The 27,729-nt window shown below is 43.4% G+C and overlaps 2 protein-coding genes across 5 annotated transcripts in view; one reads left to right on the top strand and one right to left on the bottom strand.

The window, feature by feature from the left end:
* LOC308310759 (venom factor-like) overlaps positions 1-14,179 on the top strand; it is a 28,817-nt gene extending 14,638 nt beyond the window's left edge. For all 4 annotated transcript variants that reach the window (XM_080757168.1, XM_080757166.1, XM_080757167.1 and 1 more), the window contains 16 exons: positions 495-654; positions 1,402-1,518; positions 1,903-2,041; positions 4,019-4,182; positions 5,495-5,650; positions 6,614-6,673; positions 6,879-6,969; positions 7,662-7,713; positions 8,151-8,238; positions 8,391-8,480; positions 9,484-9,589; positions 10,822-10,911; positions 11,405-11,482; positions 11,581-11,661; positions 12,632-12,776; positions 13,263-14,179. In XM_080757168.1, coding sequence (XP_080613294.1) covers positions 495-654; positions 1,402-1,518; positions 1,903-2,041; positions 4,019-4,182; positions 5,495-5,650; positions 6,614-6,673; positions 6,879-6,969; positions 7,662-7,713; positions 8,151-8,238; positions 8,391-8,480; positions 9,484-9,589; positions 10,822-10,911; positions 11,405-11,482; positions 11,581-11,661; positions 12,632-12,776; positions 13,263-13,407 — 1,762 coding nt within the window. In that variant the 3' untranslated portion in view covers positions 13,408-14,179. The remainder of the gene's footprint in view (positions 1-494; positions 655-1,401; positions 1,519-1,902; positions 2,042-4,018; positions 4,183-5,494; positions 5,651-6,613; positions 6,674-6,878; positions 6,970-7,661; positions 7,714-8,150; positions 8,239-8,390; positions 8,481-9,483; positions 9,590-10,821; positions 10,912-11,404; positions 11,483-11,580; positions 11,662-12,631; positions 12,777-13,262) is intronic.
* The window catches only part of LOC308313443 (nck-associated protein 1-like), a gene marked incomplete at its 5' end in the record, with an annotated part of 100,116 nt that overhangs the window by 59,399 nt on the left and 12,988 nt on the right, over positions 1-27,729 (bottom strand). Inside the window, one exon of the mRNA XM_080760541.1 lies at positions 27,332-27,414. Coding sequence (XP_080616667.1) covers positions 27,375-27,414 — 40 coding nt within the window. The 3' untranslated portion in view covers positions 27,332-27,374. The remainder of the gene's footprint in view (positions 1-27,331; positions 27,415-27,729) is intronic.

The raw sequence follows: 27,729 nt of genomic DNA, 5'->3' as shown, positions 1-27,729 counted from the left end.
ACCTTTGAAAAATGTCAAACGTTTTAGAATTCTAAAGAATTGGGTTGATTTTGTTCACATTCTTCAAAAATAGCAGATCTGCAAGCTTCGAACACTTCACTCTGCAATGTGTTGTGAGTCTACAGTACTCTATGGGCTGTATCTGCTATTTCTCGTACAATGAAGTATAGGTCTTATTAACATACAGTACAGTACAGTAGTTTATTTTAAAAAGGAAACTTCAACTTCATGTACTATACACAAAACACACACCTTTCTTACATAACAGATTGTTAGTGCTACTTTTAAAATCAGTTGCATCCCTGTCGGTATCTCTTTTTTCACTCGTCTTTCTTACATACCAGATCGATAGAGCTACTTTTTAAATCTGTTGTATCCCTCTTGATATATAAATGAGCAAATAACCAATTATGGACGGTATATGACATGAATACTGTCTAAGTGAATCATGGATGGAATAATGAAAGCATGAATTCCTTTCCCGACGGCTTCAGGATCACTGCCTACGTGGTGAAGGTGTTCTCCATGGCTTATTCCGTCATCGGTGTGGACGAGCGGCAGGTGTGCGACGCTCTGCTCTACCTGCTCAAACACAAACAGCAGCCTGGGGGGAGTTTCAAGGAGGACAACCCAGTCTACAGCACCACCATGATCGTGAGAGACGCCTGGCGCACACACACACCCCACACACACACACACACACACACACACACACACACACACACACACACACACACACACACACACACACCACACACACACACACACACACGTCAGATCCCCAAATTGTAGCCAAATACCATACACAAGTCGTCGCCCAAACACACCCGTATACGGGCCATTTGGAACCCACTCAAGGACTCTTTGAGCCCCACTGGCGTAGCAGAGTGTTCCCAGTGAGCCAACACGCACAGTATAGCAGCACCCCGACTCTGCTTGACCAGAACGGAACAGAGCCTTCATTAGTATCATCGGTAACACCTGTGAAGGAAGTATGGGGAAGGGGCCCAAGCTCTTTCCAAAATGGCGTGTTTATATGCATAGAGCCCAAGGGGCCGCAGTGAGGCTTTCCAACGTTGAAGCGCGGGGCCCCTAGCGGTAAGAGGAGGGACTGCGGACGGCGGACCCCGTGGATTCATGACGAGGAAACCCCCGTGCAGCTGGGCTTTAACATTGAGCTGCTCGGTTGCACGTCCGCATTTGGGCACCTAAAGTTTGGCGCCCAAATGCGGAAATGCTCCCAAAAAGGCGGAAGGAAGTAGTGCTTCAAAACGCCACTGAGCAGCTTCCATCCACTGACATGAATAGCGGAGGGTGGCGGAGCTTCTATCCTTTTAATGCTCTATGACGGAGCCCATTGTGAAGACCTGTCTGTCCGGTGTGTGTGCGTGTTTCCCGCAGGGCGGTCTTCGAGGCACAGAGGCAGAGACCACTCTGACGGCCTTCGTCCTCATAGCGCTGGCAGAGGCCAAGGAGGCCGGCATCCAGTGCAGCCGAGACCCTGCTGTAAACGTGGAGGTACTGAAGGCTGACGCACTGTTGGCCACGTGAAACGCACAGATTCATGTATGAATGCATTTATGCACGTGTCGTGACTTTATATATTGTCAATTACTTACTGTCAATGAGGGGGTGGAGTAGGAGTAGAGTAGCTGCTCTATAGTGGACAGTTTGAGGGTCCAATGGAGTTAATAGGTTGAGTTAGGTGGTTTAAAGCGACGAAATATGTATACCGGTATATTATGCATATATGTGTGGAAGGAGGGCTATCGAAGCTTGAATCATGGCTTGTCACAAACGACTCTCTACAAAGCAACCATGTCTTGTCTGTAGAAACCTATACCAATATATGCTATTCTGTAATTATTAATATGATGATGATTCTATACGGTCCACCTATAGGAATCCACCCTGAAGACCGTCGAGTACCTGCAGAGAAAACTCCCCTCGCTGACGAGACCTTACAGTGTGGCCATCGCATCCTACGCCCTGTCTATGTTTACACAGCTAGACGTTGTGCCCCTGAGATATGCGTCTACTGGTATGCACGCACGCACGCACGCACGCATGCACGCATGCACACAGTCACACAGCTTTGGAAAAAGTACTATACATATATTTATGTATATACAAACGTCGGATGTATCTTAGTATCTTCATTTATTTGTTCCAAAAAACAAACTACATACAGAAAAAACACCCCTAACCCATAAAAACATGAGTTTTACAATAAACGGTTACCATTACCTAATAGAGCGCCGCATTCCCGCCCCCTCTCAGAAAAACGAGTGGCCCAGGAAATGAAACCCCAAAGCATTCTCCCATCGGCACTTCTAATATAATTTATTTAAAGACGGTTACGCCGCGGACAAAGCCAATTCGGATCGTGACAAATCATGACAATGAACACAATGTTTTGGGCCGATCAAATCATTAGAAAAGCAAGTCAGGAGACAACACTATTTGTTTTGTTTTTCGTCTTATAAATGATTTGACATTGTGTTCATTGTCATGATTTGTCACGATCCGAATAGGCTTTGTCCGCGGCGTAACCGTCTTTAAATAAATTATATTAGAAGTGCCGATGGGAGAATGCATTGGGGGTTTCATTTCCTGGGCCACTCGTTTTTCTGAGAGGGGGCGGGACTGCGGCGCTCTATAGTACCGAAGCTGGGGTTACAACACAGCTGCATCATTATACAGTTAAGAGACTCATTGAGCCGACACAAATTCGTGCATCAAGTTTCTCGGTAAGGCATGAAAAGTGTATACTCCCACACTACAGAATAACTCACTTGCACTCCTCCACCTTGGTTCTTTCAACAATATACAGTACGCAATGCAACCATTATAAGCAACCTGCAGTTTATACAATGCTCGCTTTCGTGAACTTAAGTTGCAGCATGCTCTGAAGAGATTTACTTTTACCTCAAGTGTACACGAGTGAAATGTCCTCCCCAGCATGTTTGCTTGAGCATATAGTCCTATATGGCACTGCCTATACAGATCCTTATCATCAGACAGTTGGTCAGTTATCAGATACTTAGCTTTACTGCAGATGGATTCCGTTCAGATAGATGGAATTAAAGAAAGGAGAGGTCTTTATCCCCTCTCGTCCTGCAGATCATTAGTACGCTCTTTTTGCCGTTTGATATCAAACGCTATACCCCTAATTCAGAGCATATACTAATTAGCAGCTGTTGAAAGCCAGCACTACCGGGAGAAAGTATATTGCAAAAGTCATCAGCGTACATTAGATGGTTCAACGGGGAGTTACTGTAGTTACTGTATTTAGCTGAAAAGATAAAAGATTAAATGGGGGGCTGGTGAGAGTAATCCCCCTTACCAGAGCCCGTTACCTACAGCAAAAGGAGCCGAAACCCCATGCACTTCCCCATCTAAACCTGCATGCTGGTTAGCATGCCAGGATGCTGTAAGAACGGCCAAAACCAACTATAACAGAGGAATTCTGGCTTCTATATTTATCAACCACTTCTTTTATTTAGAGCATAGATGCCTAGGTCAGTCAGTCAGTCCCATGTTTATAGCCTTAAGCCCAAACTGATTGTCAGTGGTATTAAAAAAAAACAAAAAAAACTTCATCTATCTAATACAATCTTTTCGAGGACCTTGGAAAATACGCTGGCTGGAGCAATAGGTCTGTAATTATCCAAGATCCCCACTTTTCCTGCCTTGTCCTTGACAACCGTTGCCAGTCCAGAGTAACGGACAACATAGAGTGTGGCAGTGAACCATGTGTCATGAGACCAGTGAAACATAATGGAAAGCAGAACCTCAACCTTATTAGGGCTGGCATGTTTGAGACGCTCTGCAGTTATTTGATAGCTGTGCTATAGCTTGGAGAACCTCATTGGCACTTTCAGGAAGTCCCGATTTCCTTAGTGGCTTCACGAAATATCTGTTTGACTGCCCCCCCCCCCCCCCCCCTGGTACGGACAGACACCCACATCTTACCGCCTTGCTCCTCATGTCTCCCCTCCCTCTCTCTGTGCTCCAGACCACAGCCACTGGCCCGACAGTGAGAGCCGCTGGTTCACGCTGGAGGCCACGGGGTATGCCCTGCTGGCTCTGGTCAAGAGCGGCCACATGGAAGAGGCAGCCGCGGCCTTCAACTGGCTCAACGAGAACCGTGGCCTGGGAGGAAGCTTCGGTCCCACGCAGGTATATACGTCACCCGGCACCACCGCACACTAGAATGGAGAGAACAAGAGAACGCAAGGTCGAATTTCCGACTTGAGACTTTTAGTGAGTAAGTAAGTTACGTGTAGTGAGTAAGTCAAGTTTATTTTGTAGAGCACCTTGCGCAGACAATCGCAGTCAAACCCATTTTGTGGCGGGAACCCCCTTTTGGTGTTAGCATTATGTTATGCTTTAGCTATTTAAAAATAGTAGATCTACAAGCTCATAGCTACGAGCTTGTGGGTCCCCAAATTCCCGAGACATTGCCAAAGCATTTCAAGGTTCAAGGTTGTCTTTATTTGTCTAAAAAGGTAGGTGGCTAGCGCACATCCAGTTCCTGTCTGGTGCTGGACTAAGGTAAGTACAGTGAAGAGAGGAGAGTCCGCACACAGGTTTGCTCCAAGGTGTTTGCTTTTTATTCAAAACACCATAAATATGACACAACGTTTCGGCCGTGAACGGCCTTCATCAGGTGATAATCGGCAGTATATGTGACAACTCCCTTTTAAACCCAGTCGTCACATCACGTGACTGATGACGACTGCATGGGCAGGTGATTCACTAACACCAATAAGTGACATGACAATATAACAATAAATATGAACATGAATAACCACCACCACAGCAAGCAAGTTTACAATAAGGCAACACAGTTTCAAAAGAACAGTTTCAATAAAACTTGCTGGTTTTTTTTGCTTGTTACAGACCGTTTTAGTATTTTTTAAATACATTTTTTTGTAAATATTTTTCATATAGATTTTGCATTTTTTTTGTTTGTTTTTAAGATTTAAGATTTAAAAAGCTTGGAAGAAATTTGTCGTGGAGACAGAGTCACAGCTGCATACAAATAACAGACACGTTCACATAACGAAAAGGAAAAAACACCATGAAACTCCCAACATACACAAAACAAAAGATATTGCACACATAGTCAAAAAAGTGCTTTTGGCAATCCCTGAATCTCTTGAGTCAGTAAAGTGCATTCGGCAATCTCTCATTGAGCATTTTGATTGACAGGGGAACAAAGGAGTGTTTAAATCTATTATACACACACCGTGGAGTTCTATACTGTACCTCCTACCGGATGGCATTATAGCTCGTACTCTCGGGACGGTACAACACATGCAAAGGGGTCTGATACAATATTATTCCGAGCTTGTCTCAACACTGCTTGTTCAAAGATGGCCTGGGGAGTGATAGGAGCAAAAACGTTGAGAACCCCCTGCAGTATGTGACATGCCTATCTATTTATGTCTCTCTTGCCTCCCTGTCCCCCTGTCCCCCGTCCCCTCAGTCCACCATGGTGGTTCTCCAGGCCCTCTCAGAGTACTCGGCCAACAAGGCGTCTCAGGAGGAGACCAGCCTGTTGGTGGACGTCCGGGTCCCCGGACGCAGGGAGGTGACCTATGCCTTTGATGCACACACGTTGTACGTGGCGCGTTCCTCCAAGGTAACTGCATGGTGTTCCACATGAAAGAATATTGTGTTCCAAAGAAAGTTATGCTTTAGCTATTGGAAAATAGCGGACCTACAAGCTCATACGAGCTTGTAGGTCTGCTATTTTTTTTTAATCCAAGAACGACTGACATAGAAACATGGCTTTTTCAGAAAACTGTCCGGATGTAGAAGACATTTTTAGAATCTGATCTCAGGTCAAAATGGGTGCTTGTATTTGGAGCGACTTACGATGGATGAACGGGCGGGGCGGCGGTGGCTCAGGGGTAGAGTGCCTGGATGGGAACCGCAAGGTTGCCAGTTCAAACCCGGGCTCCCCCAGAGTTACTGTCGAAGTGTCCTTGAGCAAGACACTGAACCCCTAATTGCTCCCGATGTGCTAGTTGGTGCCTTGCATGGTTTCCGCTGCCATCGGTGTATGAATGGGTGAATGTAATGCACAATCTATGTAAAGCGCCTTGGATAAAGGCGCTATATAAATGCACCATTTATGAACAGGGGCAAGGATTCTGACAGTGGTTGATTGACATGTCTGAACAACATTTCCTTCATCTGAGTTTTCTATTGGAAGAACAACAGTGCTTTAAAGGAGCATTCAGTGATTTGGACCCACCGGTCCGCCTCGGTAACAAGATGTGCACATGCACGCACTACAGTGGGGTGACACACGACAGGCCAACAGCACACACACCAAGGCCCGCTCCCACTCGATTATGATTGGCGGGAAAGGCCCCTCTCTATCCTGATTGGATGAAGGCTTTGCCACCTAGTCCTAGTCCTCAATTAACCCCAGGGGTTAACTGAGGACAGGGTGGAACTCGTTATATGGTCAGCACACTCTATAGTAGCGAGGATTATCACAACAAAACCAAAAAAGAAGTGATGTTTGAATTAAGTGAAGTCACTGAATATACCTTTTAAATCTATGTTCTCCTCTTGTCCTTGTTCTTACTTATAGGTGCCTCTTGGCGAAAACCTTGAGATAGAGGCTCGAGGAATTGGACAGGGAATACTTGAGGTATGAGCTTTTTTTAATTATTATTCCAGGTTTGGCATAGATTGTGATTATATACATTTTATTATATAGTCACTAGAAAAAGACAATTCCAACTCCATCTATGGAACTGCAGAATCATTTCAGTGATTCTGTGCATCTATACATCTTGTTCATGATGATTATACTGATTGGTTATCTTCCCTGACAACATGGTAATTGGTAACAGGTGGTGACCTACTACAACCAGGTGCACGACGTGGACGAGAATAGCACCTGTGCAAACTTTGAACTGAGTGTTGCCATTGAAGAATCCAGTCGTAAGAAACCTTTAACCCATTTTGACCTGGGAGCGATTCTACAATTAATGTCTTCTAAATCCCGACAGTTATCTGAAAAACCCCATGTTTCTCTATGTGTCAGTGGTTCTCAAACATTTTCATGTCAAGGACCCCCAAAAATGTATAAAATTATATGTAAATGGCCGCCGACCCCCATCGGAAAATATGTTGTTCCAGGGACCCTCCAGAAGCAAAGATTTGAGTTAAAAACGTTCGCTCTGAAATAATATATTCAAAGATTTGTGCCACATTTTGTGGCGCGCTACGACCTTGTAGATCTGCTATTTTTCAATAGCTAAATTATACCATAATGTTTAAAACACCAAAAGCTGCAATCCTCAACTTATGTTAGAGAATACAACTTTATTTTGACCAATTTGTATGGTAGAGTATGTTAATTCAATGTTATATAACTAACACAACGGTGGGTGGTTGTAGTTGGCCTACACTGCTCTGCTTTGAGAAATGTATAATTAATCTGTATTAGCTTTTTAGCAAATGCCGGCGTTTGCATCTCGGATAGGACGAAAAGGTTATTTATTGCAGCTTTTTTAACACTGAACATTATACAATGTACACGGGAATGTGCACTCAAGTTGCCAGAAGAATTAGGTTTCCTTACCTTGGACGATGAAGCAATTTGTTTCGCTGTTTTTATCCCATCTTTATAGAGAGACGTCCTGCAGATGTGGTGAAATCGTACGAGATCACCATCCGTGTGAGGTGAATAGTTCTTCTGTGTGTTTTGTTTTTGTACACGTTACACCATCTTATAGAAAGGAAGAAACATACATTAATGCATATGTTTCTGTACAGTCATACAGTTAACGCCACATCTACTGTTTTCTACTGTTGGCAATTAGAAAAGTTGAATTGGAATAGTTTCAAGTTTAGCATCTTGCTCAGGGAAACTTGCAGTCCGCTTTAAAGGGGAACTTTACCCAAATTTAACATGAATCCTATATTCTGTTGTGAAAATCGGACATAAACATTTCCCAGTGCATTCTGTACATTTAGAGCTCGCTCTGGACCAGTCCAAGCTCTCTACTCTCTACTGTTTTGTCATATTTTCACCTGTTCTCCTCACAATGAAAAGCTTTCGTTTTTAACACCTGCTGCTGAAGTTCCTTTTGACTGGTGTATGTATTCCCCCGCCACAGAGCGTTGGCGCCAAGAGATGTCAGAATGGTGGTCCTGGACGTCAGTCTCCCTACTGGATTCACTCCGGAGAACTCTGACCTGGAGATGGTAAGAAAAAAAGAACACACTACTACTGCCTCTTATGTCTGTAATGGTAGACACTAGGTGGCTTATGGTGTACACATTATGTGTGTGTGTGTGTGTGTGTGTGTGTGTGTGTGTGCGTGTGTGCGTGTGTGCGTGCGCTCTCTCTCTCTCAGCTGACCAACTCAGTGGATCGCTACATCAGTAACTTCCAGGTTGTGGACAACCTGAGTGACAGAGGCTCCCTCATCATTCACCTCTTCAAGGTAATAAAGGAAATGGCAGATCTACGAGCTCACAACACTTCACATTGCAACACTTCACAATGAGCTTGTAGATCGGCTATTTCCGCCACACAAAATGATGACACATATAGGGCTGTATTTTTCTGTACTGTTCAACAACCATGGAGGGGTGCACTCGGAAATAAAAGTCCATGTTGTTTTTATTTTATACATGCATCATATTGACATATGCAGCCTGCACATCCCAATATGGAACATTATGACTCTCTAATCAAACAGGGCTTACATCAACATTTGGGTGTGCATATGTTAATTAAATGCACACTTATTAGGTTACCTTGTTGATCCCAGAGGGCAAAATGTAGTGTAAATGTAGTTTGCCCGACCCTCCCCATGGTCTCGAGTATATTTCCAAAATGGAGATCGTCTCAGTAACAATTTCTCCACGTACTCTGCATGCTACTTGTTCCATAACCTACTCTCAGGTGTCCTACTTGTGCAAGGTTCAAGGTTGTACTTTATTGTCTCATCTTGTGTATACAGGTACATAAGAGTCCAACTTATTTTTGTCTATTCTGACAATGCAGCAGCATAGATGACATCAAACAGCAACCATAGCAACAGAAAATGGATAGTATAAAGAGTTTCCCTGTAGGAACAAAATTAGTGTTCCGTCACCTACGGCAGGGGTTCTCATTTCAACTCGTGGGTCGCGACCCCTCGGGGGGGTCGCCAAATTATTCTTATTTGTTTGCAACTGAATGGCTGGAAAGTGGAAATGAAGAGTTTACATATAGTACACGCATACACCTTCCCTGGTTTCAGTGTTTATTCATGGTGTATTGTCTCTATTATTAAGGTTATTGTAGCACTACATTTATATTGGGGGGTCGGGAGGGGGACGGGGCAGGGCGGGGGTCCCGAGACATTGCCAAAGCATTTCCCGGGGGGTCCCCGGCCCCCCCAAAAAAAGGGTCGAGAACCCCCTGACCTACAGACAGTACACTGTACTGTACTCTCTCAGGTGTCTCACAGGGAGCCAGAGATCCTGACCTTCAGGCTGCAGCAGAACTTCAAGGTCGGCCTCCTCCAGCCCTCCTCGGTCACCGCCTATGAGTACTATAATCCGGGTGAGTTCCATTCAAAAATACGCAGATAATATTGTTTATTAACCAACTTGTCTGGAACCTTAACATCCCTATTCTGACCTGAGATCAGATTCATACGAGGTTTCCACTGGACACACACTGGTCTGATGAACCCATTCTGACCTGAGATCAGATTAAAAAAATGTCAGTCGTTCTTCGATTTTTCAAAAATAGCAGACCTACAAGCTCGTAGCGCGCCACTCGGTGGCGCGCTATGAGCTTGTAGATCTGCTATTTTTCAAAAATCACCAAAATGGGTGCCCGCCCAGAATGGGTTAACATCCCTATTCTGGGGGAACAACCAGACCGTCCCGACTGTCCTCCGAGGTTGGATATACAGTAGATGTAGTAGTATTAGATGTACAGTAGCTATGCTGGATAGTTTGATGCGAGGTTACATACTCCGTGGTGGGAAATAATACTAAGTAGTACGGTATTATGATACACGAGAACTATATTGTATTTTTGTAGAAGAGGCAAACTAATATTATTATATTACTAATATTATGTTTATGCCGTTTGCTTTGACGGTATAATTGATTGAACATGCACTCCGTAATGTTATGACTTGATTTGGGTGTGTTCTACAATAAAGTGTTTGTGTTGATTATTGTGTCATTTGTTTGTATGTGTAAACTTATTGAAACATTATTGTGCTATAAAAAGGTCTTATTTTCCCTTCATCTTTATCCTTTTTAGTGTAGTTATATTTGTTAACTATAATTTGATTAATACACGATAATCAACACTGACACTTTATTTCACACACCCAAATCAAATCATAGTTTTGAATCAATTATTCAATCAAAGCAAACGGCATAAACAACAACGAACAAATAACGAATCCAGGAGCTTGTAAAATAGACTTTGTACATTCAAATTCAAACTGTATTATTATAGTTACATTTACACTAATTGTTTGACATTATCCAGAGACGATGAAATAAAAAATTTAACCTTTTTTTTGTGTGACCTGGGTCAATTTGAATGCTTAACCCATTCAGACCTGGAACGCATCTGTGTCACCTTAGCTTTTAACCACTTTATTTTAAACTGAAAAAAAAAAAACAGGTCTAACCAAATAGGCTATACAGATAATTCTGAGAGTCCTTAACATGAAAACGGTTTGAGCACCACACGAATTAGAAGATATTTGTAGAGACTCTGCTCTCGGATCTCAACGTTGCCCCCTGCTGTCCTGCTGTCCTCCTCAGACCACCGCTGCAGTCGCGTGTACAACCCCAGGGAGGACCGGGACGAGCTCTCTCAGATCTGCAGGGACAACGTCTGCCGCTGCACACAGGGTTTGGCTCAAATTAATAACAATTTTCGGAAAGATTTGAGGCACATTTTAACGTTTTTTTTCAAAAATAGCAGACATACAAGTCGAGTGCCGCGCTATATGAGCTTGTAGATCTGCTATTTTTCCAATAGCTAAATTATAACATAATGTACCACCAAAAGGGGTTCCCGTTCAAAATGGGTTAAGGCTTTGATTCGGTCTCATTTATCGCAGTGGTTTGATTAAGAAACAAATTGGAACCCCGATCTAATTTATATTGTAAAAGTGGCTCAGTGTTACTTTAACTCTGAGCGTGTACAAATGGAACCTGGGTAAGCTGGGTCCATTTGATTCCATTTTGTATTTTGTACACACTCAGAGTTACATCTTCTCAAGGACCCCATTTGGAGAATCAACGATGTATTGGACAACTGTAGTTGTCAATAAACATTTCATTTTGCATGTGTGCATGTTGCTGATGTTTGTCTGAGCATTTTGTTCTTGTGCTTCTATAGGTGACTGCTGTGTCCTCAACAGCAAAACCTTCACTTCTGAAACCATACAAGCATTCGCCTGCAAGACCTTACACCATGGTACGTTGGCACGCACACACACACACTGACACACACACACACGCCGCCATAGAGTTTCTTGACGAGTACTGTCTTTAATATCTGGTAATCTTCTATAGTCTATCAGGTCAAAGTGCTGAGCGTCAACCAGAGTTACTACGACAAATATGAAATGGAGATCACTTGGTTGATCAAGTTGGGTAAGTCTGCCACACACACACACACACACACACACACACACGCACACACACACAACCTCTGTCAGGTTTACCTAACGTAAGAACGAGATTGCAGTTACTAAAGACTAAATATTTTTGGAATAATCCCTCGGGTCTTCCCCATATCATGACCTCATTAAGCAACCGGTTGAAGACCCCTGTGCTTTATTTTTGTACTCATTCCACAGTCTGTCTGCTTCCTATCTGCTCTCTCTATTCCCTATGCTATAGTCTTGCATCTAGCCAGACAACTATCGCACAATCGCCAGAATGCTACGTATTTAGGGTCTGGAACCAGTTCTGCAAGAGCCAAGTAACTCTTGGAAGGGCGACTGTGGCTCAGGAGGTAGAGCAGGTCGTCCAACGATCCGTGGGTCGGCGGTTCGAATCCCGGCTCCTCCTCCTGTCCTACATGTCGAAGTGTCCTTGGGCAAGACACTGAACCCCACATTGCCTCCAATGAGTCGGTCGGTGTGTGAGCTCGCCACCATCGGTGTGTGAATGTGGGGAAGTGAGGACGCTGGCGTCGACTGTCCGCCGCTTCACCTCCCAATGTATGAATGAACGAACCGTTGTAAAAGCGCCTTGAGTAGACACGTAGTGCATAGAAAAGCGCGATAAAAATGCAATTCAGTTATTATTACGAGCGGGAGATTCATGTTATCTGTGCGCGGATATAGTTTAGCACAGAAAACTATCATCGAATCAACACCGACAAAACTAGTGGAATAAGAAATAATGCAGAAAACAATCTAGCCACCTTAGCTTCAACGCTGTTTTGCTTTGAGTAGGACTTGTTCTGCCGCTGCACCAAGTGAAGGGGATGTGCGTCACATCCGCTTTCTCGCTTTACTCATGGAAAGAGCTTGCGTTCTCCAGGCTGTATATGGCAAAAGAGGCAACAGTCTGGCCACGTGAGACTTATACTCTCTCCCTAACCTCTCCCTTCCAGGTGAGGAGGCCGGGGTGGAGGCGGGCCACAGAAGAGTCTTCATGTCTAACGGAGCCTGCAGGGAAGGCCTGAGTCTACAGGAGGGCTCCCGGTATCTCATCATAGGCCCCAAGGAGGACTTGTGGAACATAGACACCAGCAGCAGGTGAGAAGGATGTTGAACCCTGGTTTACTTTGGAGGAGGAAACGTTGCTTGACAGAAATTGTTTATTTCTCAGTGACAAATGTCAAAATAAATTATTACACGCACGCACGCGCACACACACACACACGGCGGCAGTGGCTCAGGGGTCACTTGGCAAACGGAATTAGGCTCCCAGTTCGATCCTGGGCTCCCCCCCCCCCCCCCCCCCGAGAGCGAAATGTCCTTGAGCAAGACGCTCCTAATTGCTCCCGATGAGAAGGTAGGGGCGGCGGCCTTCCATGGTTTCCTCCGCCATTGGTGTATATATGAATGTGTGTGTGAATGGGTGAACCTATGTAAAGCGCCTTGGATAAAGGTGCCATGTGAAACGCACCGTTCATTTACCATTTACACACGCACACATGAACGAACTCACGCATGTTGCACGCGCACACACACACACACACACACACACTTAACACTTACTCGCGCTTTCACTCTTGTCAGGTTGAATTACATGCTGGGGAAGAACACCTGGGTTGAACGCTGGCCTTTAACCGCGGAGTGCTCCGGCGACCACGGCCTCCAGGCCAAATGCACCGCCCTGCAAGAGGCTGCGGAGGCGCTGTCGACCACAGGCTGCGGGACATAGACGACAATCATGTCTGCACTCGCCAGACATGTCAGTCACTGTGTATGTGGATCATGTTGTCCTATAGCTCTCTTTCTAAACACCAGTCTCTGTCTATGTGGGCCTATAATTCAGTTTCTTTCTGGATTTTAGTCTTCCATATGGTGTCTTGAAAAGCGTACGTTTTTGTTTTTTATCACACACTGTGAAATATTAAGCTGTTATTTTTTGCCCTAATGACTAAAGGAGTGCACCTGTGTGGTGTCATAAAAGATGAGCCTTTGTTTAAATGATCAGGGTTTGTAGTTTAATATTAATTGGAAATAACTACTATCGCATTCAGTCACAATGACGGCTAGTGTTCCAATGAAACCAAAGCACTCTGAATCTTCAAATCATTCAAGTTTCATCATGGGATACATCTCAGGGGATGGCGATGTGGGACATTGTGAAATCCATGACCTTGACTGCGGTCGAAAAATGAAATCTCAGGGTACGGTCAACCGATAAGAATGACAATAAAGTATGTAATACAACTTTATTCATGCAGTTCCATTTGTGTAACATTTGTACAATGATATGCAATCAATTAATTCTTGCATTTGGCCCTTTCTTTGGCTTGAGACTAAAAAAAGGCAACTGCTCAAAGTTTCATTGTAGTTGCTAATCTATGCTTTTTCCCCCCCTCCAGCTAATCCATTTAGTCACACCAACATTGGTCTTGTGAAGTAGTTTTGTTCTTATTGGGGAAGTTTATAAGAATGCATATGTCGTCTAGAGACAAGCCTGCAGTACACACACAGTACACTGTGGGGCAGCAAAAACAAAATCATATGCTGAAGGCAAGGCACTGTATTTAAACTGTTGCGTTTGGTGTGTGTGTGTAGTGCACAATACATTGGATTGGAATTCTCCTCATCCAGGCCTCTGAAAAAGAAATAAATAACCCTCTATGCTCGAGCTTGTCGTGTCTCAGATATCTCACCATGGGGGGGCGGCATTGGACCTTTTAAATTTGACCACACTATAGTTGACGTCCTGATCCTATAGTTTCTGGGGGCCGGTGGAATGGAGAGGCGCTTTGTTTTGTGCTTCTTAGACCTATAGTGAAGTGGACGCCGGAGTAGTGGACGTCATTCTGTCCCTGGAGGTGGGGTGGTTGGACGGTGGGAAAGTGTATGTGTCTCTTCCTGGTTCTTCTTAGAGCGAGTGAAGTGAAGTGGACGCTGGAGTAGGGGACAACACACACGTGTGTATGTGGGGAGGAATTGATTGGCATAATAATGACTAAATTGGATTTAGGACTGAATAGGCCTATATTCTCACAGAGGTGGTTGACACCTTTTTTTTTTATAAAGAATGATTTTATGGAAATTGGGCAAGACTTTAATAATAACAATAATAATAATGATAAATGTGTATTTATGTACACTTTCACTCCAGAATTGGAATTTATACTGCAGAATTCAGTGGACCATGTTGTCAACACTTCCTGGGAAAATGTTCTAATGGAAGAATATTAGAATATCCCATTTAGGCCTGACGTCGAAATAAATAAAAAACAGTTTGCTCTGAAAGAATATATATACAAAGATTTGTGCCGCATTTTTACGATTTTTCAAAAATAGCAGACCTACAAGCTCATAGCGCACCACTCGGTGGCGCGCTGTGAGCTTGTAGATCTGCTATTTTTGAAAAAGCGCGCGCGTGCCACTCGGTGGCGTGCTACAAGCTTGTAGATCTGATAGTTTTCAATAGCAAAATTATTACCATGTTTAAAACACCAAAAGGGGTTCCCACCCAAAATGGGTTAACTGCTAGATAATGTATACTGTATTATTTAACAAGATCATCTTTCCTCACGTCATTGTACTCAATGTCTTTTTGTGCCATTATGAATCTTCGAAAGAAAAACTACGGTAAGTATGCCGGTAACTTGTAAATAAGTTGATGCCACCTGAATTGATGCAATTACAGGACTGAAGCTGCTCAAGTCACACCGTATAGCAAACGGATACTGCTGAACAGCAGAACTTGGATGTTTGTGAGTTTCGAGTTTGAGTGAGATCTGTGAGAGAGATTGAAATCAGAGCTCTTACAGGCCAATAAGTAACACCAACGGAAAAAATGTGCCAATACCCATCAACGACTGAGAAGGCAAGATAACAGCCAGCACAGGAAGTCATGTAGCAATCATGGGGGGGAGAGAGAGAGAGAGAGAGAGATTTTGTTTTATTTATTCAAATTATTATAAATGTTGAAATAAATAATAAACTGCTTGTCCTCAGCTAATTAACACTAATTAAGCCAAAAGGGAGGCCAGAATCATCCCCTGGACAAAATACCCTGTTTATAAGCCTTGTAATGAATTATTGTTTCAAGCCACAGGAAGAAGCATCTAGATTTGACGTCTCAGATTACGTTCAAAGGAAGTCCCCCTTTGACGTTTACGACAGTATACCACCTGGGCTAGTAAGACAGTCACTAGACATGGTTTGTTTTTGCAGTAAAATAATGTGATAAATGATGTGACGAGGCTCATGCAGCCCAATGTCATGTACAGTATGATGTACAGTACTGACTACATCGTCTCTGTCGGGTGGAAAAGGTGTCCAAAACTGTTGACTGCTGGTTTATCTTATTAGACCAGCTCTTTTCTTTTTCTTTTTGAATCACTCGTGTTTCATTGAATTCAGGTTTTTTTATATCAATATGAATGACACACAAACAGATACCACATATAGTGCCGACATTACATTTTATATACAAAAGAAAGCAAATACAATTATTATTTAAAGGAGAATGTACAGTCATACATAGGAATATATAGTGGCTAATAATGGCTATAATAACAATACAGAAAAAGTCAATGACGGTGACCTGACAATTCATGGACTTTTAAGAGCTTTTTGATATACCTCAAAAAGATAGAAAGGGGGAAAAAAGGGTTACCGTATCAAAATTAATCAACAATCTAGTATAAAAAGTGAAGTCACATTGATCAAATTGTCAAATAAAAGACGCTCGCAATATTTATCTAACCAAGTCAGATGAAATACAATAAGGGCCGATTCATACTCCTATTTTAGAGCCGAATAAAAGTCGGTTCGGCGCTGTAGAGGCTACAATGTGACGTCATTTGAGGTTCGGGGGGGGGGCGGGTACCGTCCTAAAGTCGGCTCTTCGGTGCTACTGAAAATTTCTGACGAGCCGAAATCATTTCGGCACTACAGCGCCGAAACAGCGGTAAAATAGGAGTATGAATCGGCCCTATAACTCAACTCCTACAGGTGCTTGTCAGGGTGGGGTGTCCGTCCGGTGTCCCCAGTTCAAGTGTCAGCCAATGTTCTGCAGATGGATGGATCTGTCTGTATAGCCATTAACGTCTAATGGCTTAACCCAGCTGCAACATGCATGAATGTTCAGAAGGTATCCGTGCACTTCCTGTTCACATTCTGTAGATCTCAGCGATACGGTAGCCTATACTAATTAGGTAATTGGAATCAGCTGTTTTCTCCCACACATTATCTGGATCCTTGGAACAACCCCAAAAGACACAAGTATAGTCTTTTCTAGCTGTTTCATCGCAATTCTAAGTATTCATCGATCTAAGTATTGTTTTTTCCCCGTATTTGAGCATGTTGTGGTGTACTATAATGTCTTGTAACAAGAGCCACTTTAGTTAGTTTTGCACAAGTGGGCCAAATTCGTAAAATGAGAACGGGTGCACGGCCACACCAAGCTTTAATTCTGCCTATGAGGGCCCATTCTGCCAATGCTTTTCAAGGGAACGGATTGGTTTGTTTTGTTGCAGAAATCCGCAAATGGCAACAAACCGCTCCATATTCCATGCGCCTGCATACTGTAGGTACGGTATACACTTCCAGTTGGGTCTGACCACCTATATATGCAGGCGCATTCTGGTAATGCTTTTCAATAGGAACGGTTGTTGCCATTTGCAGATTAATAACGAAATAAAATAAATCATACACCCTCATAGAGTAGGTAGAAGAATTACACTTGTGTAATGTACTAATGTGTGACCCCACCCTTGGGCTGTAGAATGTGGACAATTGCAGTATCCGCTCGGGAATCCTCCTCGTTCAGGACGACGCTGGCTCTGAAAAGAAAGAAAGAAAGGGTAAAGAGCACCACATTAGATTAACCCATTCTGACCTGAGATCAGATTCATACGAGGTTTCCACTGTGGACACACACTGGGTCTGATTAACCCATTCTGACCTGAGATCAGATTCTAAAAAATGTCAGTCGTTCTTCGATTTTTCAAAAAATAGCAGACCTACAAGCTCGTAGCGCGCCACTCGGTGGCGCGCTATGAGCTTGTAGATCTGCTATTTTTCAATAGCTAAAGCATAACATGATGCTAACCCCAAAATGGGTTCCCGTTCAGAATGGGTTAAATAAAGAAAGGGTAAAGACCACCACATTAGCAGGAGGGACAGGCTCATTCTGAGACCTATACAACCTACGTCGGGACCTGTGCATTATAGGTTGCAAGATGAGCTCGCTTTCTCTCCAAATTAGAATAAATAAATAAATGATCTATCCATCTGTCTGTCTGTCTAAAGTAGGCTCTATACCAGGGGTCTTCAAGGTTCTTTCAGGGCAAGGAACCCGCAGATGAGAGAAGGCTGTAAAAAGGGACCCCCACAGTATACATGTTGTCTGATATTGTGTTTTTCATAGATTTCATGAACTTCAGGCCTTTTTCTTTTTCATTTTTGTCTTTGCACTTTGACCCTGTTTTGTCTGGCCTAGTAGGGTCACATGTAATTGTTTGATGCTGTTTTTCTGCCATGCTCTTAAAACCTGTAGCACCCTGAGATGAATGTAAATACTTTATAAATTAAATTCATTATTATTATAGTGTCTCGGATATCTCACCAGGAGGCAGCATTTGACCCTTGAAATTTGACCACGCCATTGTGGACATCCTTCTGTCTCTGGGGCCTTGGTGGTTGGACGGTGGAATGGAGAGGCGGGGCTTCATGATTCTTAGAACGAGTGAAGTGGACAGTGGAGTAGTTGACGTCATCTTCCTGTCCCTGGGGCTGTGGTGGCTGGACGGTGGAAAAGTGTGTCCCTCCACGTATCTTCTTATAGCGAGTGAAGTGGACAGTGGAGTAGTTGACGTCATCTTCCTGTCCCTGGGGCTGTGGTGGTCGGACGGTGGACACGCGTGGCCTTTCCTGGTTCTTCTTATGTCGAGTGAAGTGGACAGTGGAGTAGTTGACGTCCTCTTTCTGTTCCGTTGGTTCCTCTGAAGAGGCTGAAGAGGTGGAGCTGCTTCTATCGGCCATAGGTAAGAAGATCTCAAAGTCGGAGTCGGAGTCGGAGTCGGAGTCGGAGTTGTTCTAAAAGAGGGGGTTCGGGGTTGTGGCAAAGAGGGAGAGAAATGATTATTATTTTGCTTTTCCTCAATGGATTTAGCTCATGATTCATAATAGGCCTATAACTTACTTATGGAGACCCAAAGGTTTGGAGTGTTTGACACTCAACTTCCTGTTTGGGTCATGGCCTGAGCCATTAGCAGATTTTCCACTAAAGAGTTATCAACTTCTACTGTTTAAAATAAAACTCTGAAACCGTGGGTTTAAATCTCTTAATATATCATATAGACATAGCTGAGCTAGAGGCAGACACACAGTCAGTCGAACATGCTTGATTTTTCCCATGAATTTAAAATATGGTAGAATTCAGTGGAACAGCAATTCCTGGGAAATCCTCCAGTGGAAGAATTTAGGCTCGCTCCCGGATGCAAAGGGTGACTACAGTAAGTAGGTAACCTTTTGGCTCCCCTGGGCTTATATATAACCTACCTGGACAGGGACAGGGAGAAAGGCTTTGGGTGGTCGTGCTGGTGGTGCAGGCCTGGAGGCCCTCTTTTGTCTGTGGATGAAAAGAGTACATTTTTAGGTGAGTCTGTGATTTAACACGTTGATTTGGATGAATGTGTGTAAACTGTAAAGGGAAAACAAAGTTCATTACCTGACCCACCGGAAGACAAAGACGGCTGTGATGACGAGCAGAACGACCATAGGGACTCCTGCACCTGCAGCTATTTTTGTCCAAGGCACTGCATGGGGATCAGGAAGTCAGTTTAAAACACTGACCTGACTCATACAACACTTTTTGAATCTGTTAACAATACTGACAAATCGGCAGAGAGAACCGTTTATTCGACAACATTTGCTGATGAAAATATATAAGTGGGTGAATGAATGAATGAATGGTTGCGTATTTGTTACCTGCTACAACAACCGACAGATAGGTGGAATTCATCCCACCTATTGTGTTTCTGACGGAGCAAGAATAGTCTCCACTGTCGTCTAATTGAATGCTAGGGATGGTGAAGGTGTGTCGAGTTCCCTCGTGTCTGGTTTTCTTCTGGTGGTACCAGGTGTAATTGACCAGTGGTGGGTTGGCATCACTGCTGGTGCAAGTCAGAGTCACTTCACTGCGCCACTCTATTACACCCGACAGACTCACAGACACTGAGGGCTTCACAGGGGCATCTGGAGAGGAAGATACATAGAAACACAACTCGTGCTCATTTGGCTGAACATTCTTACGCGTGTTCATAATGCTGCTTCATGTATTTGTGTATATTCAACATATCATTTACTGACTTGACACTGAAACATTGTTGCCATTGGATGAAGTGAAAATGTTTCACGTATACTTACATTGGACATCTATAGTGATAGAAGACGAGTTTACGATTCCATATTCATTTGAAGACTGACAATGGTATGTCCCACTGTCTTTGCGTTTGATAGAGGAGAAGCGGAATGAAAACGACTTATGTTTTTGTTTCAGATGTAGTGATGTACGCTCCTTGACCTTGTACCAGGTGTACAAGGCCTCCGGGTTGGCGTCACTTTCACAAGTCAGAGTCAGTTGACGACCCTCCTTTATCACACCAGAGGGTCTCACTGATAATGAAACGTTCTTTGGTCCATCTGTAGAACATGATGTTAACAATAACATAGATTAACTTTAACCCCTTAAACCATAAACATCAAAAAGCGGAAATATCAGATCTGCAAGCTCACAACGCTTTGGGTATAATCATGCATGGCGAGCTTTTCTTCTGTATGAATGCTGGCCTATTTTCCCGAATGTTCGCCTGTGTCTGCCCTTTAGTACACCTCATATACTGTAAATATGACATGCCCAGACTAGGAACACAAAGGTCCATATGGTTAAAACTAGAACAAATGTCCTTTCTTGGCCTACTGGCCTGCTCTTAGACAGACTGACTCACAGAGGCAAAAAAGTTTAACCCCTCCCCGGCCGGTACATTCTAGCCTGGCAGAGATGAATATGTTCATTTCTATATATTGTGCATGGATACTTGTATAGTCTGAACGCTAGTGAAGCAGGACATCTGAACACCTTGGCTGGGCTAATCCAGGTGGGCAGGGGATGTGAAAGCAATGGGTTCAATGTCATTGCAATTTAATTAATATTAATTTAATTAATTGTAATTACGGACATGCAAATTCTACTCACATCTGACGGTGAGAGTTTCTTCGGGACCTGGACCTCTGTCGTCATCTTTGACGGCACAGGAGTATACTCCTGCATGCTGCCTGCTGCTGACTGTGGCTAGAACCAGACTGTTCTCTGTGTGGTTCAGAGCCATGTTGTTGTGGTACCAGATGTAGGCGGGGTAGTCAGGCAGAGGACAATTGGTTCTGCAGGTCATGGTCACATTCTGTCCTTCTTCGACAGTGGATGGACTAATCGTCAGCAGAAAGCCTAGAGGGTGCCAAAAAATTTATAATAATAATAAAACATTATGATGATTATATACTCAAATGGGTTTTGGGGGGTGGTGATCAACTTTATTTATCTAGCACTTTTCTTTCCTTTTTTTTTTAAACGATATATGTATTGACTTTTTTTCTCCCAATTACTGTATACATATATATATTACAGTTATAGCTCTCTTGTTAATAAAATGTCCAGAACATAACGGATACACAAATTCAATAACAAAACAAATGACAACAAAAATACAATCGTAACAAACGCAACTCGACAATAATAGTTTAATTTAACAAAGGGAGTACTTTTACTTGAAGCTCAATGCACTCAACTCTGTCTGAACATTGAGCACAAAATAACCTTACATTTGATTTTAATCCTCGTTATGTTTCTCTTTTTGCATGATTTTCTTTTACCGTCCTGTGTCTTGTAGCTACTTCTTAACCTGTAACCTGTGTGTATTATATATATATATATTTACAGTATATGTCTACTATCTAATTCTAAACGAATCAGACTTGATGATGGGTCATAGACCCATCATCCGTATGCTCACTTTTAAGACACAGTCACTACAAGCCAAATTAAACTATGATTTCAGATTGAATAATGTGAACGGCACAACTTAAAAACAACCTCTACTCACATCTGACCGCCAGAGCTTCTTCAGGGGCTTTGACGTCCTCTCGACCGCTGACAGCACAGGAGTATTTCCCTGCATGGGTACTGATGACCGGACCTAGTACGACCATCCGTTGTCCCCCTGCGTGATCCATCTTCTGTCCATTGTGGTACCAGACGTAGGTGGGGTTGTCTTTCAGCTTACAGTTGGTGTCACAGGTCAGTGTCACAGTATGTCCTTCTAACACTGTGGGAGAAGTCATCGTCACCCGGAAGCCTAGAGGGTGCAAAAATAAATAGATATTATTAAATATATTTAACCCAAAATATAAATAATAACCGATGATTGTGAAATGATGGTAGTGACAATAGATTAAACCATCTCCAAGCGGAATCATGCCCAAATAATTTAAAAAAAATGCGTTTTCAAATCTTGCGCTGAGGAAGGCTGAGGCCCAGGATGTGTCGAATGTTCTCAATAAATAATAATGTGTATCTGAGCCAGTCTGCGTTACTTTGGTTTACTGCTTTTTCCACTTTGGTGCTATTTGAACCTATAGCTTATATAGCCGAGGGAAGCGCACCTGCCTTTGTCTGACATGAATGGATGCAGACATGCAGTCACAGACAGTCTAAAAAGTCACAAAGCAGGACTTTTAGTAGTATGGTGGTCCGTGCAATATACCAGAGGGCCAGTTCTAATACTAATTAAATATCATCCAAAAGATAATTCATTCACGGGCCTGATTTGGCCCCCGGGCCTTGAGTTTGACATATATGGTCTAAATGGATAAAGCAACACACACACAACACTATTGGCTCTTATGGTTATGGTTCTTAATTCTTATTATCATGGAACGTTTATCCCATGGACTGCAGGTACAGCTTTTCTGAGGTTATTAATTCATAAATGTGTATATTGAGTGTTCGTTGAGCAATTTGAAAAATATTCCTGTAGTTCCTTGGGCCAGACATGGGCATTCATGGGCAGACAGACACTGACTCAACCCTCATGGCCTGGTAGAGATATTTCCTCTCTGGTGTGTGTGTGTGTGTGTGTGTGTGTATTTCCTTAGATGTCAAACAGAATGTATGGAACAACACCTCATGCTAAAGTTATACCTGTGACACCCAACGTGACTCCGGGTTTTCCAGCATACTGAGAATTCTCTCGTATGTTGGTTGTGAACCTGAACATGTACTCCGCTGAATCGTTCTCTCTCAGGTCCGTAATGGTCAGCGTGCAGCGCTGTTTGACACAGTGGTACTGAACGCGACCCTTATAGCGACCCGCATAGTAAGCGTGCCGGTACAGATCCACGGGTGCACGATCCGTCTCTTTGGTGAACCAGATACTGTTTATGACGTCGGCTTTGACAGGGTGATAGGTGTAGTGGCCAGTGTCAAAAGGCCAATATGAATAACGATCTGAACGATCATATGAACGATGATACTCATGCCAGACTCTGCCGGTGTAACTGGACGGGTACTTGTAGGTGCTGGTCATCTTCACAGTTGAACCCTTGATGGCGCACACGCTATTGGAGTCGTATGTCACTCCCCAGAGATCTGTAACACAGAACGGAAAACACATGAATCGCATAAACCGGTGTTGTTTTCGTCGACTATAAAACTAAGACGAGAAATGTTCGTCGACTACCTTTTTCCACTGACGAAAACTAAACGGAAACTGAATGAAAGCTTAAAGCTATGATGACTAAAACTAAGACTAAATACACTGACAATTTCGTCAACAAATAAAAACTAGACTAAAATGCTAGGAAGAGATCCAGTATACGTCATTTTACAATTGGTTGCATGCTGAAAATAGCCGATCTACAAGCTCACAGCGCGTCGCAGTGTCGAATCAGTCATTAGGGCGGCATCGAGGCCCGCCGAAACACATTTTAGTCGACTAGATCAACTGTAGATTTAGCCGACTAAAATCTTATGACATTTAGTCGACTAAAACTAGACTTAACGGTAAAACATTCCACGTGACTAAAACTAAATTAAAACCATTCAAGAGACTGTGACTAAAAATAAAATCTAAATTTGCTGCCAAAAACAACGCTGATCACAACCATAGAAGCATTATAGGACAGCAGATGTTTCTTTGCTTGCTATAGAGGCCCACAGTGACAAGTGTTCCATCTTAGCCACTAAGCTTGCACGAGCCTCGACGACCTTACAGGCGTATATATGCAAAGGCTAACCTTATAGGTCACATAGATAGCATTTTATGTAGGCATAGCACTCTATATAGTGTATAGTCATAGCTTGACTGTACAGATATTCTACTGTTAGACAGTTCTTAGCGTGCTTTCTATTTCTATGTATTTGATGTATTATCACCATGTGGTGTTCTAAGAAGTCCAAGGACTCGTTAAGTCGTTATCCAAAACCATCTTGGTAATGAGTGTTGACCCGCAGCATGGTCTACAGCCGGTTCTGAATGGAAATGCAGTAACCTATATGTATGTGACCGAGTTGAGTTCTGACGCTATACAGCGAAGGGCTAGGTCACACTATGGGGCTATGAGAAGCTAACCTACAGTATGTGTATGAGTTGAGTTCTGACGCTCAATTCAATACAGAAACATCACAACGTATAACAAAAGCCTACTCACCGTCCCTGTTCTCGTCAGGAGGTTTGACACTGTAGTAGTAGTACTCACAGTAGTCTAGTCGGAGACATTAAAAATGATCACAGTAGACATTAAAAATGATCACAGTAGACATTAAAAATGATCACAATAGACATTAAAAATGATCACAATAGTTGAATTAAAATCCATTCCAAACATTTTTCTGAAAAACCCATGTTTCTATGTCAGTGGTGCTCAAACTTTTTCATGTCAAGGACCCCCAGCATTATCTCTATTGGGCCACGGACCCCCATCTGAAAATATATAGTTCCAGGGGACCCCCCCCCCCCCAGAAGCAAATATTTTCGTTAAAAATGTTCGATGATTTGCGGCCACATTTTTTAAAGATTTTTCAAAAATAGACCGTGGCGCGCTACGAGCTCGTAGATCTGCTATTTTTCAATAGCTAAATTATAACACAATGTCTAAAACACCAAAAAGGGGTTCCCGCCCCAAAATGAATGAACCTATACTACTCTTATGTGTTTCTGTATAGCTGTGGCAGTCCGATTTGTACCAGGTATAATATAATTATATCGACAACACGGAATAGTTTACCTCTGACGGCTAATGTGACTCCATCCTTGGGGCCATGATATTTCCCTGTCGGTACGTTTGTTATGAACCTGAACCTGAACACAGAATTATGATCGCTTTCTCTCAGGTCCGCAATGGTCAGGGTCGCGCTGCGGTCCACGTCGTCATATTGGCACTGAACACGGTCCGCATACCGCGAGTCCTCAATCAGATCCTCGGCGGAGGATTCAGTCCACCAGTATCTGCGCGTGACGTTATGAACCTGATCAGGAGGGTACTCGTAGGTGCAGTAGATGTGCACCGTCGAGCCCCTGCTGAGGCACACGCGCTCGGAGTTGCAGGTTACTCCCCAGCCATGTTGACCCTGTGTCACTGTAACATATAGAGAACATAATCATAATGACTGGAAGTTATTATGAGGACAGGAGATGTTTCTTTGCTGGCTATAGAGGCCAACATTCTTTAGTCAATGAGACAAACAGGATCTTAGTACCAATCTGGTGTTGGATTATGAGGCCTTGAACATATAGAACAAAATGTTGACCTATATACAGCATTGTCACCATTATACTTACAGTATACGCGAAGACCCCACACACCACTCTCTAACACTCTTAGGTATAGATTAATTTCTATTAATTAACACTTTCCGTCCGTGACCGACTGCGACACTTTAATTACAAAAACAATAATACGAGAAAAATAAATGAATGCATTTTAATCACGCTTAGTTTTTGCACCACAGAACCTTTTTTACTGGACGAATTTCAGGCGTAGCGAATACCGATCATACTGTATAGCCCTACATGTATGCAATCAGACGATATCGGACCGCTTTGCTTGGCCCAGTGGATGGGACATTTAAATTACCGTAAACAAAACTCAGTCATTCATTCGTAATTAGTTTTCTTTTAATCGAATCCCAGCCCTAAATACAAGTGAATATTATATTTGATCTTGTGGCATACCGGCATCTACATACAGTATCACTCAGCACATTACCCCCCCCCCCCCCTAACTATATACTAGTTTTTATTATTATTATTATTATACAGTCTAGCAGCGTCTATATACAGTCTAGCGGCGTCTATATACAGTCTAGCAGCGTCTATATACAGTCTAGCACCGTCTATATACAGTCTAGCAGCGTCTATATACAGTCTAGCAGCGTTACAGTCTAGCGGCGTCTAGATACAGTCTAGCGGCGTCTAGATACAGTCTAGCGGCGTCTATATACAGTCTAGCGGCGTCTATATACAGTCTAGCGGCGTCTATATACAGTCTAGCGGCGTCTATATACAGTCTAGCGGCGTCTATATACAGTCTAGCGGCGTCTATATACAGTCTAGCGGCGTCTATATACAGTCTAGCGGCGTCTATATACAGTCTAGCGGCGTCTATATACAGTCTAGCGGCGTCTATATACAGTCTAGCGGCGTCTATATACAGTCTAGCACCGTCTATATACAGTCTAGCGGCGTCTATATACAGTCTAGCGGCGTCTATATACAGTCTAGCGGCGTCTATATACAGTCTAGCACCGTCTATATACAGTCTAGCGGCGTCTATATACAGTCTAGCGGCGTCTATATACAGTCTAGCGGCGTCTATATACAGTCTAGCAGCGTCTAGCAGCGTCTATATACAGTCTAGCGGCGTCTATATACAGTCTAGCGGCGTCTATATACAGTCTAGCGGCGTCTATATACAGTCTAGCGGCGTCTATATACAGTCTAGCGGCGTCTATATACAGTCTAGCGGCGTCTATATACAGTCTAGCGGCGTCTATATACAGTCTAGCACCGTCTATATACAGTCTAGCAGCGTCTATATACAGTCTAGCAGCGTCTATATACAGTCTAGCAGCGTCTATATACAGTCTAGCACCGTCTATATACAGTCTAGCGGCGTCTATATACAGTCTAGCGGCGTCTAGCAGCGTCTATATACAGTCTAGCAGCGTCTAGCAGCGTCTATATACAGTCTAGCAGCGTCTATATACAGTCTAGCAGCGTCTATATACAGTCTAGCAGCGTCTATATACAGTCTAGCAGCGTCTATATACAGTCTAGCACCGTCTATATACAGTCTAGCGGCGTCTATATACAGTCTAGCACCGTCTATATACAGTCTAGCGGCGTCTAGCAGCGTCTATATACAGTCTAGCGGCGTCTAGCAGCGTCTATATAGACTGCGTTCGGTCACATCATGGGACTGTGTGTGTGTGTGTGTGTGTGTGCGTGCGTGCGTGCGTGCGTGCATGCGTGCGTGTCTGTGTGTGTGTGTGTGTGCGTGCGTGCGTGCGTGCGTGCGTGCATGCGTGCGTGTCTGTGTGTGTCTCTCACCATGTGGCTGCCGTCGGTCCACCGGAAGTCGTTGTCAAACATCTTATCGTTGAGGCCGATCCACTGGTAGTCCTGCCCCAGACCTAGTGCCAGCCAAACACAACACTTTACACTGGGCCCTTTTTAGGACTTTTCACTCTCACAAATAAGAGAGAAGAGAGACAATAGAGAGAGAGAGAGAGAGAGAGAGAGAGAGAGTAGCATTTTCTACAGTACACATGAATCATTCTTCCTGAGATAACATGACCGTGTTTCCCATATTCAGGAGTTTGTACCGTTATAACTATTATAATCGTCTCTGTCGAGTGGAAATGTCCGAAAACGTTTCGTGGGACTCAAATTCAAAAGTATGGCAGATGGACAAGGTCAAAACGTGTTGCTTCATTGACGCTTTTTAA

This window comes from Protomyctophum bolini (assembly GCF_963924005.1).
Source record: "Protomyctophum bolini genome assembly, chromosome: 3".
Classification (NCBI taxonomy): Eukaryota; Metazoa; Chordata; class Actinopteri; order Myctophiformes; family Myctophidae; genus Protomyctophum; species Protomyctophum bolini.
Note: the sequence above shows the minus strand (reverse complement) of the source record. Positions and strands in the feature narration are given on the sequence as shown.